This window comes from Myzus persicae, unplaced genomic scaffold, assembly GCF_001856785.1.
Source record: "Myzus persicae strain clone G006 unplaced genomic scaffold, MPER_G0061.0, whole genome shotgun sequence".
Lineage (NCBI taxonomy): Eukaryota > Metazoa > Arthropoda > Insecta > Hemiptera > Aphididae > Myzus > Myzus persicae.
In genome coordinates this window covers 607,675-622,600 of record NW_019103889.1, presented here as the reverse complement: position 1 = coordinate 622,600, position 14,926 = coordinate 607,675, and the positions used below count along the sequence as shown (strand labels likewise).

At 28.8% G+C, this 14,926-nt stretch overlaps 1 protein-coding gene across 4 annotated transcripts in view; it reads right to left on the bottom strand.

The window, feature by feature from the left end:
* LOC111035929 (syntaxin-binding protein 5) overlaps positions 1 to 14,756 on the bottom strand; it is a 138,567-nt gene extending 123,811 nt beyond the window's left edge. For all 4 annotated transcript variants that reach the window (XM_022317760.1, XM_022317761.1, XM_022317763.1 and 1 more), the window contains exon 1: positions 14,637 to 14,756. In XM_022317760.1, the coding sequence (XP_022173452.1) occupies positions 14,637 to 14,756 (120 nt within the window). The remainder of the gene's footprint in view (positions 1 to 14,636) is intronic.
* Positions 14,757 to 14,926: the final 170 nt, after the last annotated feature.

The window sequence follows — 14,926 nt, the reverse complement described above, 5'->3', positions numbered from 1 at the left end:
TTTTATTTAAATTACTAAGATTCTAATTAATAATAAACTGATAACAACGATTACAAATTTAAAATAAAAACACATAGAAATGATTAATTAATTAATTCATCATCAATTCTCGACATGTATTGACGTATGATTTTATTTTTTCTTACCCACATATTATAATTTTCAAATAGTTTCAATGGAAAATTTTTGTTTTCTTTCCATAATTTCCTTTCTATAAAAATCTGGTTTCCCTTAGTGTGCTAAACACTTGAGCATCTGGTGGATGATTGATTGGTTTTAATGTACAGGTGTTTAAAGTAATGTAGTAGGTACCTATACATTTAAGTGAAAATTACATGATTGATAACATTATACCATTGAGTTACAAAATTCTAATATAAAACTAAATTTAAAAGATTCTTCCCTTCCCCTTTCGTAAATGTGAATTTATATGTCTTAGATTCTTCCATTTGAAGATTTGAATAAGCTTTAGAAATACTAGTTTAATAGCCACAATAATGATACAAATCAATGCTTTTTTCACATTAGTAGGTACTGATAAAAAGACACACGGAATAATAAAATCACACAAATAATTCATTCAAATGAATCCAATATTAATAAATCACAACTCACACAATTATAATAATAGTCTCAAACTGATACAAAAAAATTTATAGAAATGAATTGTACTAAACAGGGTTGCACAAATCCTCCAATTAAATTAAACTGATTCATTGGTTATGTTTATATACGTATAAATATGAATATATAAAGACAATATTAACAGAATACAAGTATTATTAGATGTAAATGTATTGTTATTTTCTGTAAAAGAATTAAAAATGATAGTTAACAAATTTTAACTTTGATCCTTTTTAAATACCGAACCAAGTGAAAAATGTAATGGTTTTACCATTTACAATACAATTTTTTTTAAATGTTTTTAATTAATTATTATAAGCTTTTACTTTATCCACTTAAGAACACTTTCAGGCAGGAGAGATCAAAAATGTTCATAAAATACTTTTTCATTTTTTCAATAGTTATTCTAACTAAATTACCAAATGTATGCAAAATGTACAGGCAACCATCGAAACAAGTTGAAAAAATTCTAACATGCATGGTTTTATGTTTTCCGTTTCATATACCTACTATTTTCGAAATACAATAATTTAAAACTGATTTAAAATTTGTTAAAATTTAATATAACCAATAACATAAGAACGAAGAGAGGAAAACGAGTCTATAATGAATTAAACCTGGATTTTGTATCTTGTCTAAATTGTTATTACTTAAATTACAAATATATGATGCCACTATGATAAACTGCTACGAATATAAGTAGTATAATAAGTTATTAGCACCTATTAGAAATTCTTTGATAAAAATAAAATCGATTTCAGAATTGTAGAACATTAGAATTTTGGTATAATCAAATGTATAATATTTGTGTAAAAATCATACAACAAACATTCCAATTTTTGTATGTGCAGTACATGATGTAGTATAGTTTAGATCTTAATTATTAATAACTTTTTTAATTTATAAATATTGTGTCAGAGAGTATTTTATGTTTTTGTCATCATAATATATTTTATTTTCATTAAATTTTTATATTCTAAGGTTTCAGCAAGAAGTATATATTCTAGAGTAGAATATGTAGTAGGTATAGAATATATATCAACTCCTACACAACCTCTTGTAAAACTCAAAATAAATTATTCAACAGTTAAAAGTATACACTTTTTTAAAGCTATAGATAACGTTAGGTTCTGATGCAAAATTAAAATGCTAAATATATTTGACGTGTTAAATTTATAATAAAAAAATTAATGTATTCAACTGTTGTTCTACCAGTTGAACTAGTTACATTGTTTTATAAGCCGATAAAAGTTGATATCATAAGCCAATAACCTAGTTTCAGTGAATCAGTACGTTATAACAGCATCGTAAACAATATGAAATGTTGTATAACAGAGACACATAGTAGATAGTGGTAACATGTATTCTACATAATATTATTATTAATAATTGTATGAATATATCAATATATTTTGAAATGTCCACGTAAATTTTAAAAAAGAATGAATTTTACATAATATTGAATTATTCATAAGTTCCACATTTATATCAGCTTTAAAATTGTAACATAAGATTTTAGGTAAAAAAGATGTATACACCATACTTAATTTTTAAGAGACACAGATTACAATTAAACACACATTCTTTTATATTTGTATAAAATAACATAATGGTATGATATAATAAATTATATGCAGTTTATAAATATCATATTATTTCAAATTTAAATACACTCAATTTTATATTATCACCTAATTCTTAAATGTTCTCAAAATGTTATATTGTTAGGTACTATTCTACTGATTTTAGTTTTTACTTTATATGTGATGATGATGAGAATCAATACAGAATATTTGACAAAAAGCACTTGTATATGTTTTGTATTGTAATATTTTATCTATAAATATTAAATACTGATTCTATAGAATCTTGCGCCACAAAATAATAAAGTGCATAAAAATAGCTTCATCAAATGGCACGATAATAAAAATATAAGTCACCACTTGACCTCGAAACTAACGGGTCAATAGGATGCTATGTTTTTTTGTGCAACTATATTATGTATAGGTACTTAAATGAGTAATATGAATAAATAATATTTTATTATATTGTAATAACAAATTAAATTTCTAGTATTTAATGCGTTTTCTTATGTTTGTAACCTAACCTTCTACATACATTTTGTTACATATAAAAGTTATTAATTGCATCCAAGTTTAAAATTCCTTGTCTACTAGTCTTACTATTTTTGTGTAGCAAATAAATGTAACAAAATAACTTTCAATAAATAAAATAAACATACAAATAAATGAAGTAGAGCAGTAATTTCATATTCAAATTTCCAATAGTAAATTATAATATATAATATTATAATGACTTAAAGATAGCTACAACATTTAAAAGCTCCATTCTGATTTATAGAAGTTAAATATTATTCTGGATTCTTATTGTAATACTTTTTCTGATTTGTATTATATTAAAGATTTTTACTCAATTTAAATTAGATAATATTATTTAATCACGGTTTTATTTAAAACCTTATTGTAATTCAATTAGAAAAATAAAAATATTACATACAACCTAGAGCAAAATCACGATAGAAGGATAATAATTACTATTATATACCAGCCTAATTATTAATATAATAATTAAATCATAAATGTTGCAATTAGGTAAGTACCTATACAATATTACAATATGGAAAATAGAAATGGTACACATATTACACAGTTAAATTCTACTCAACATTTCATACGTAGTTAAATATAATTTGCCCATATTTTTATTTATGAGATGAAAAAGTTAATATACTAATATAATCAAAGTCTGAGGGATTTTATACTATGTAGGAATGCGATAAATAATATTAATATGTTAGTATACTATATACGTATTATAGTCATTTTTTAATTAATAAAAGTATTGTGCTGTTCGATAAATAAAACATAGTAAATAAAAACTTGTCTTATATATATGAAACAAAATAAAACAATATGTTATTCATTGGGGCGCAAACGCATTGTGCGATTGTCGCGCCGCACGTATTACGGAATTGAGTTATGTTGTCGTTCGAGACACACGGTTGGGTTGCGCCCACTCGAAAACGTCTCACGACAGCGCGGAAAACAAAAAAACCAGAAATGTTGCGGTTATCTTTAATCGCCCGTCGGCAGCAGCTAACCGCTGGCGGCGTTTTCCAGAAGTATGGTGACAGGAGCGGAAACCGGCGGAGGATAAAAATACGACGAAAGGATGACGACAGGGGACGAAAAGTCTGGTGCAGTGGGGGGAGATGTAGTATAGGGGGTGGCAGGGTGGTAGAGAGGGCGAGAAAAAATACGGGAAAAATCCGTTGTTGACCGGAACAGACGGCGGCGGTGACGATGTAATGAACCACACGCGTTTGTTGCTCCGGTCGGCGCGCACGCATACGGCATACTTGGCCGGGCCCCGCGCACACCCGCATCACCACTTCATGAATATAATGATTATTATTATTAATACTAGAAGTAGAAAGTAGTAGTAGTAGTAGTAGTAGTGATGCTGAGAAAAAATTATTTATTATCTTTGAAAGCCACACTATTTTAGCTTTACAATATAACCTCTCATTGTAAGCGCTGGTGAAACAATAATGTTTAGGGGTAGTTCAGAGACTATGCCATGTATGCCACGTTTAAGTAGATGTGGTGGGTAAAGAAAATGAAGTGTGCGTGAATAAAAAACGACTGTATATTATAGTGTACCCACTATTCGATCTCTGCACTTCAACCACCAAGTATAATAGTACCTATACTACATTACATATCCACAAGTAAATCGATAAGTAATAAATTATTAGGAAATGGTTTTAAAACTAAAACACTTATTACATACATTTAAAAAACAAAATTTTTGAGGGTTTTTCATAACCTTTTATCAACGTATTTATTCATAAAAAAGTTAGTGTCTAAACACTAAAGTAATAAAAATTTAGTTTTTTTTTAATAATATAATATTATGTATAAAAAGAAGGCCATGATGGGATCGGGCCATCAGACCTCAAGGACGTTATATTTTCTTTCTTTTTTATGGGTGGCGTATCAACTCCGAAACCATCTACATCGTTCATTATATAGTGCAATAATAAATGATTTTTTTACATGTGACATGCGCGAGGGGCGGAAACGGTAAACATTATGTTGATTTATAAAAGTGATCAATGTATCAAATCGTACGAAGTGTGATCGCCACTATTGGTTAGGGACTTATAATACATTGCAGTCATTACTCACTACACATTCACACATACCCATATTTATCAGTATCATAATATATACGTAGACTGCGATTATGACATGCATGTTTGGAACAATCTAATCGAAATAGTTCCAGATGTATACCTAATACCCATAGGCTATAACCGTTATAACGCAGGACACATTCGATATTACTGCAGAATATTATAAATTTCGGGTCCATAACACAATATAAGATACACGAGGGACACACGTAAAACGACATAACCTACACGAAGTTACCCATAAGTCATAATATAATATTGTGTACTGTGTTTACTCTACAGTATATAGTCATTGCGTCACGAGCCCGTTGTCGACGTACGTCGCGGTGCAATTAACCGATGCGTATTAACCTTTCGGCCACCGACGCGCTGCGCGCCAATTGATGTCCGATCTCGACCTCGACGACCTCGACCCCATCAAACTGTCGCAGCACTACACTAAACTACTACTTCTATACTAATAACATAATATATTTATAAAGTATATACACGCACATGCAGACGACTCCCGTTTTAGGACAAAAAACGTAGTCTCTTACTTCACGATGAAGACTTACTAAAATATAGGTAGTATAACTATGTTTTGGCGGTTGTATTAATATCGCCATTATTAGAATCATCATCATTATCATTATTATTATTATTATTATTATTATTATTATAACTATTACTATTAAAATTATCATTGTTAATTATTATTGTTATCGTTATTAATTATTATTTTTATTATTATTATTTATTATTGTTATTGGTATAACGCGGCGTGGCTGATAATATTCTATGTCACCACTTTATTTTAACACTGTGCAGTGTGCACGCGCGTCGAGGGATATTGCCAAATATGAAATGTAGTTCCGTTGAGAATATTATTATGACAAGATATTATTTTTCATAAAAATTCAATTAAGTATTTATTTTTGTTTTTTATTTCAAATTAAAAACTAACAGATTGTACCCTTCGGGATAAAGCCAATCTTATGAAAATAGATTAATTTAGGCAATACATAATAACTTTGCATTTTTGATGTAGTTTTCACTTCGTACTCCCAATAGTAATACATTATACAAGTAACAAAATATACATAGTAAAATTATTATATCATATTTAACGACTTGAAAAAATGGTACATTTTTTAAATGCATTTTTTGCAAATTGAGAAGAATATTAACTTGTCTTAATTAATTAATTTTAATCATATAATAATTGGGTCATTCAAAATTAAAAAAAAAATTTTTTTAATATCACTTGTATTGTGATTTGTGACTATACTTTTTCGACCAACAATGATCGATAAATGTTTTTGATTTGTACATGGTAAAAAATTATGAATGAACATACAATTAGGTCATTCTTTCAAATTACTATTTTCGTAAATAAATATGCTTAAAGTTAAGGTTATTATAGGATGCATTAAGTAGTGTCTATAGTTAAGGTTAGACCGAAATCTTGTACAAGATAATTGAAATAAGAAAGTCATTACAATACTGACCTTTTTATTTGGGATATAAAAATGAAAACAATAATTATAAAATCGGGCATCGCCCATTTGCGCCAAAAAAAATTAATTCGTTTTGGGTACAGCCCATTTACGCCAGCATAAAAAAGGTATCTATGTTTTTTCAGACAGCCCATTTGTGCCAAATTTACCTACGTAAACATTTTAAATTAACGACTTGGTTAATTCTTATATTTTAAAGACGTCATGTCTGTAACTTATAGTAAAAAATATGTAAGTACTATTAACTATTATTACTCATTTGTTGTAAATTATAATAGTTCGTAATAATTTATTACATATTATAGTTTTTAAAAACAATTTGTATTTATTCTAATTATTGTTTTAAAAAAATGTATATTATACAGCTATAATTATTATTGATTATTATTTTAAAAACATTCGTATAATTAATTATGATTTAAATAAAATTGTATATAATAACAAATATATTACTTTATTTTAATTACACCAGGTAAATTTGAAGCAAGTGGGCTGTCGGAAAAACCTACCTTTTTTATTTTGGCGCAAATGGGTTATACCCAAAACGAATTCATTTTTTTTTGCGCAAATGGGTAACACCCATAAAATCAATTATTGTGCAAATATGCAGTTCAGCAGAATATTTTTAGTCTTAAACATCATAAGACGTTCTAAATATTAATCAAAATTAAGTACAATTTATAGTGTACATATCATTATTTTATTAGTTATCGTGGACAGACATAATTTATAAGGTTTATTTATCCTATACCATCAACTTAATAATTAATAGATGAAAAAATAATCATATAATAGTATATATAAAAACATTCTATACATTTGTTTATTTTAAATGTACTTTATTTTTGGAGAAGAAGATTTTCGAAGTGAATAATTATTTTATGGTACTAAATATTAATGGTAAGTACTTTTTCTGTTCTTGGCTTAAAAAAATAATCTTCAAGTTCAAAAACTTTTCAAATCCCCCAAAGTATTTTACAATAACGCATAAACATAACTTGTATTATATAATTATACAAAACTGTCATTATTTGTTTATGCCTAACACAAATTGGTTATTTTGATTACTACATTCAGCTAAAATTATTGTAGTTAACTACTGTAATATATAATGATATCAGTGTGCTTAAAAATAATATATTTAATATTAAGTTAATAAAATATAAAAATGCACCTTTTAATAGCATAACATAACGTATTATTCATTGCCAATAAAAATAATAAATTATCTGTCAATAATCATAATTTATGGATTTATTTTTAACCTTTGTGATGTACAATTAGTTTAAGCAATTATACTTAGTTGTTAAAAATAATTCTATGGTATTGTATATAAGAAATTGGTGTTTTTTTTACATAAATAAAAGAACTTAAAAAATCTCAACAAAATAAAATGTTTAATATCATACTCATTTTTTGTAAATCGCTATTAACATATATATTTATGTTTTCAATAAAATAATAGAAATGTCAGATTTAATATTTTTTAAATACAAATTGTATAAGAAATATACTAATTGAACTACAAAATTAACAGTTAAAAATTACTTTACATAACATAATATGCAATGATTGATTTCCATTCGATTTGGAGTTACAATCTAAAGCCAATGTTATTTTTTAATTTCATTAACGTATTATACGGAAAATTACAGTGTGTATTTATCTTATTTCAGAACTAATAATTTAAATCAAGTTAATTATAATCATATGTTAGCTATTATAGTGCGTGCCAATGTACAGGTAGGTTAGGTTAGGTTAGTCTGGTAGGTCTGGTCAACATTAATTTTTATACTGTTTTTTTAATTTATATTTTATGGTTGAATTTTAGTAAATTTATATTTTGCCATAATAAAAAAAAATCATAGTTTTAGATTTTTTACACTGGCTATCAAAATAGAAATTTAAAGTAAAATAACTAAATTATTTGATTGAATGCGCGACTGTTTACTACTGTAACCTGTAAAATAATTCTATAAGTTATAATAATTCCCTCAATAGGTAATGGCCAAGGGTAAAATATTTTGGTTTCAAATATTTTTATATGATATTTTCATTTAGAATTTCATTTTTTATAATCGTAAATGAAGTTCAAAGTCTACAGTTCAGACAATATCTACATCAAGGTCTCACAGAATATCTATATTTTTAAACGTCTATTTGAAAAGGGGTTGACGTTTGGACGTGTAAGCTGAAACTCGAATCTAGAGATCATCTTATGACTTATCACGTAGTTACAGGTATCTACTACAATTCTGAAGTAAATAACTAAACAATGAAAAGGAAATATTAAATATTAAAATACATAAAATTCACTTAATTTTTTCTTGCTTTATATTAAGACTCGTAAATTCTATATTATTTTGTACTTTTTTTTAAGGAATCTCGATTGATACATTTATGGGTTAACTTATTATTCTTAATAAACAATAAAAAAAAATGTTTGAATGATTATGAATATATATAAAAATGATTATTCTATATCCAATACCGTTATCAAAATTCTCAGTAAAACATCGAACAGCCGACTAAACTTTATTATTTAAGTAAATCATTATTCATATAAGAATCATCGAGCAAAACCAACCAGATTAATTTCTCTTCACACACAATAGAAATAACCCCTATTTCTGTATGGTACGCAGAGTAGAAAATTACCGCAATTTATAAACGACCAGAAACTTTGTCGACCATGAATAGATTATATTCAATATTAATTATGCACGATTTTAGCAAATATGAATATTCGTCAATACATCATTAATTTTTCCAACGCGCACGTTTGTAATACAGCTTATAAATTTCAAAAATGTATTACGGAATATTAAATCAAAACTGACAAACGCGCACTTTTTAGGGTAGTTATTAAAACTACCAACTAAATGAAACTATCCAGTAACCGTCGAATTTATTGGTACAAAAAAACAGATAGTAACCTACATACGAAATTCTCTCGTATTTTATTGCACAACAGTTATATAACTCAAACTAAAAACATTAATACTATATATTATATATGCGTAGGTATTTGTATAATACATATATATACCTAAATATAAATGTGTATGCATATGTGTTTGTGTCGAAAAACAACAGTAATATTAAAGAGGTCAATCAAGCGGTACTGGATTCCCTCTCATTTTTTCCCCATTTTGAGGGGATGGAAAGGGTTATGTGGGATGTTGTTTCACTCTGTTTTATACACAGTGCATACTAATTGCTTTCAAACATGCACGTCATATTTTTACAAATGTGTAATAGAGAAAACTAAGCACACATGGAGATAACATTCTTTTCAATTCCTTTTTAAAGTTACCTAGGTACTTATTATTACATTGGTTGATTTTGTTTAGATATACTAGCGTTGTCAATACTCATTTGTTATTAGTTAATAACTAACTATTTACAATTATTACTAAATGTATCAATTATCGTTCACAATAATCTAATATTAATAAATAATAAAACAAACAAAAAATATACAAAAATGACATAAAAGTAGTTTTGTATCGAATTGCAATAAAAAATGTGACAAACTACAAGAATTAAAAAGAAACATCATGTTATAGTCGAGGTAAAAATCATAGCAATTACTTATCTCCCAATCACGTACAAATGTACAATTACTGCAGTATCGTTAATTATGACAAACGGGTACTTCGACATTAGTGCACTATAAATAATACGTTTAAAAATTAAAATTAATGTAAAACTCTAGTCCCACTTTCCAGGTACGGTTCATAAATTCATTAATCATCTATGATGACGAGGCAACTTTCTGAACATTCAAACCACATTGTAATAGTTTAATTGTTTTTTTCATTCAATTATAAAATAACAAAAGTATTTAGTTATAAAAATTCAATTCAATTCAATTCGCTCTTACTACCAAAGCCACATTTAGAGTTGATAATTTCAGATTCAACAAGCTTCATTCTAAAAATAATGTATACGACCGTACGACATACAAACGTCATACACATCAAGAAATATTCTACCCTCTAAATTCTATAGGTACAACTCTTGTCATTAAACTTATAAATTAGTTATGACTTATTATAATACCTATTATAATAATCAGTTTATTTTTAATTAAAAGAAAATTTATTTAGTCGTCATAACTTTAAAGTGCCGAGGTCTCTTTTATTACAGAGTATCAAATTGTGAGATACCTATTTATAAATAATTTTAATTGATACTTAATTATTAATGAATTTTACCATCAAAAATTTGTTTGATTAAGCTATCAATTAGGTATAATTAAACAATTAGAAATTTAATCAATTACTACCCGTCTAAAGACATTTTAAATTCATGTTTCAGATTTTTCTAAGTTCTGTATACTCAAAACAGAAAATGTCTTTCAATAAAAAATATATTGAATACAAAAGTACAATTCAGTAATTCTATGTAGGTATCCGCTATGGTTGAAAATGTCATAATAAGTGTAAATACTAAATAAAGTACCTACTTCAGATTTATTAAGTGATATAAATAAAAATCTTTAATAATGTAGTCATGCATTTCTTAACTATACAGTTTAGGTATTATATTAAATTGTAAATACTCGAAAAAAAAATAACAAAATGAATAAAATGTGATAATACATGCAGAAACTTGTGCAGAAATATATATATTTTTTAACTGGTCATATATTATAATATGAAATGCATAAACTATAATAGTCTTACACTAAAGAAGAGTTAAGTCAGAAACGTTATACGGACACAAACTAAGGAGAGTTAATCCTCTAGGAAACTGGCAAAACAAATGGTAGTACCCGGGATATAAAAATTAAGAAATAAGATCCTAAAACAGTTATGAATAATTATACTTCGCAAAAAATAATATAAATTAATTATCCTTTAAAAAAAAACAAGATACGGAGTATAAAACTGACATTTAAATAATTATATATTTGAATAACTATCTAAATAAAAAAATAATGGTTAGAAAATATGTTGTTTTTATATCATTATGTTAAGTCCTTTAGGACGTGTTCTTCATTATGTATATAGTAATATGTGAGCATATTTTTTTCACAAATTCGGCATTCCAAGGCAATGGCTTTCCAGGGTGTACAATCCCCGTAGGAAACCTACTCTAGTGTATCTCCGGGGAATGCGAAAATGAATAATATATCAAAGTCCCTGTAGGCTTCAATAATATTTTTTGCAATAGAGCAACAGACGTTTTCAAACTGACAACTCGAAATATGTTTATAAAAAATGCAATTGAAACAAGCAAATTCAAATGGGCACTTATTTAGGATTTAGCTGGCTGCAAACAACACGCGTTGAATTTATTTAGTCAGTGGATTTAGCAACAACGAGAGTTGTTTCCGAAAGTCTGTGCGTACCTGCGACAATTACGGTGACAATGGATAACAATCGGCGTTTCAATAATAATACAACGTTATTATTAATATAATGCTGTTTGTTTTGACCTTCAAAATGGTATTTCATTTTAACGTGAATCACTATGACAGATTCTCACTATAAATTAATTTTCCTTTAAGACGATCAAGAACGTCTATAGGTTTAAAATACTTTTACATTTCTTAGTGTAACGACTAATGACAAATAGTTTAAGAAAATAAATTCCAGTCATTCAGAAAGTAATAATATTGATCCTAGCTTAAAAGAACTAAAATGTTAATTTAAAATCTAAAAATTATTCTATCAAAACATTTTGAATGAACAAAATAAAATAATCAGCAGTTTATGTGTGAAGGTCATTTCTGAACTAATGAATATAAATATATAGAATACCTTGCATTGTGCAACACACCTACCTATAATAACACACGACTGTTGTTTTTTAAATAAATAATAATCATACATTCACGAACATTCATATATTCTAATAGACATTTTGCGAGTTAAATCTTTCTTAATATGTTTATATTTTTATTTAATAAACATATTATAGTCTCTATTTCTTTACTAACTACATTACCTACCTATCAAAAATATTATTATTATTTTGAACAGTTATTATAAGCTTGACACTAAAGTGATCAACCATTACGTGGCTGAGTATTATTTGTTTTTAAAATACAAATAACAGTTTAAAATATTGTATTACATAATATAGGTACATCAGGGCGACATTGCTGGTTACCCACAACAAGTTAAATTCGTGATTTTCTATAAAATTAATCAAAATTATTTTTATAACTAGCTTAATTATTATTATTCTATCTTGTATCAATATTTCGTTGAAACAATTTTTTTAGACATAATTGTTTTTGACATGCATAATATTCAAATATGTAACATAATTTAATCAATTTCCCACTACTTTGCATTTACATTTTACAATCATATTATTTTGCTTGCACATTAAAATTCTATCAAAGAACACCATTAGAGCTATGTGTAAAGTAAACAATTAATGAATTAAACCGACGTATGCGTAAAGTACACGTACCTACATCTACACCATTTATTTACAGTATGACCAATAGGTTACACTTACGGTTTTTTAATAGAACAATTTGAAACAAGTTGTAACTTAATGTGATTTTTACTTGATATTATTTTATTCCAGTTATCGAACAACCACGTATTTGAGTCCATAGGTTTGCCCAATCAGAATTTAATCATTTTAAAATAGATCACCTTTTCTATTTTTTAAAACCCTAAGACCCATCGTTTATGTACTTGCAATGTATTAATTATTTTAGGTCGTCGAAAGAAGACTGTGGTTAAAAAAATTAATGGGTTTCTACCAAGTAGGTAAAAACAACTATTTTCGTAAGTTCAAGCGTATCTTATTTATGACGTAGGTATAACTACATAATATTGGCTATTACATTATACTACGTTGTCGATGATAATAATAATAATAATAATAATAATAATAATAATGATATTATGATAGAAGGAAAAAACAACTATTTCACTAGATGGAACTACAACTCGTTCTTAAAACCCGCGCCATGTGCGACTAACCACACGGACAAAAAACAAAACACACCTATAAATTTACATATTTTATGTATGAAATTTGTCATCTGCTATTATAAGGAATATTATAATGATACCCAGTGTGCCAATAATAATACATATTTCGTTCATAAAAACGATTATCGATTCGATCAGAGCAATTTATACGCATACCAATAGCTACAAGGGTGTCAGGAGAACAATTATTGCAGATTTAACTTCGACACGGCCCCTCGACCCCCTCGGACGTTTTTTATTTCGAAAAAAAAGTTGTTTTAGTTGTCAGAACCAATAATATATACAAACCACTGCACAATATGCGTGTACCCCTATCCCCAAAACATATATATATATTTTAATACAATATATCGTATGTACCTACGGACGGGCTAATTATAAAACGAAAGACGTGTTAAAAAAATGCCTAAGACTCGACTCTCCTGCGTACACCCTGTATTCTCGTAGCTCTCGCTACTGTAGCAGTATGCCGTTATTGGGTGAGCGAAAAAAACTCATTTATTAAAAAACCAATTTGTAATGACGACGGCGACGACGACGACGACGAGCATACACCGGCAGGTACTGTTTACCGTGTTTACACACTACAGCACGTTTGTCCATATTTTATCGTAAAAAGACGTGTAATTTCAACACGCGCCTCGTCTACAGAGCAACACAATATTATTGCTGGTTCGTGTGACGAGCTGCAGCCGGCGGGCGGCGGGCGGCGGCGGTCTGTTTGACTGACATCCATATGGTCGCACATGTTGAACCGCTGCCGCGGCCGACGAATACCGCCGCCGCCGCCGCCACCGCGGCTGCCGTATTGTTGTTGCATATCATAGGTAGGCCACTGCCGCCGCTAAGAATGCGGTCCGATAAGCGGGCGCACGCGCGCGCGCGACCAACATCATCGCCGGTGAGTGGAACACACCGGATAGACGAAGTTGTAGTCCATTGCATAATAACAATATTATTATTATTATTATTATTATTATTATTATTATTATTATTATTACACACAATGCACGAATATATACGCGATTGTGGCCACGCGATAACCTCGCGTTTCCCCCCCCCCTTTCACCGCCGCGACGAGCGCGCGCCAACGATGCCGGGCCTCGCGCGGGAATCGCTGTACGTTACCCCGCCACCGTTTGAACTACGGCATCGCGATACGGTCTTACTGCTGCATCAGTCTGTGCAATATTATACGCGGTAGGTACGCAATCGTCGTTGTTGTCGTCGCCGTTATTAAAAATGATTTTTATTCTATATTGCCATTAATATGATGTATTATTTGGCATTATATAGTTCGGCTACAGCCGTAGAGAGCAAACTCACCTTGGCCACCTGGAAGTAGTCGGGCCGGAGCGTCTCGACAATTTCCTGATCGGGTTTGATCTGTGGCGCCACGGATGACCGTATACCGTCTAAAACGCCTTTGAACGTGAACTTCTTCATGTCGTCCAGCCGCGTTTTCGTCGAACGTTGTTTTACCGCAGCAACAACAACAACAACGACAACAGCAACACACGCGAGCTGCCGTTCACCACACGATCATAATAATATTATTTCGTCCGAGATTCCTGGCGGTGGGACCGGTACACGACACGAGGGAAAAAACCGCCGGT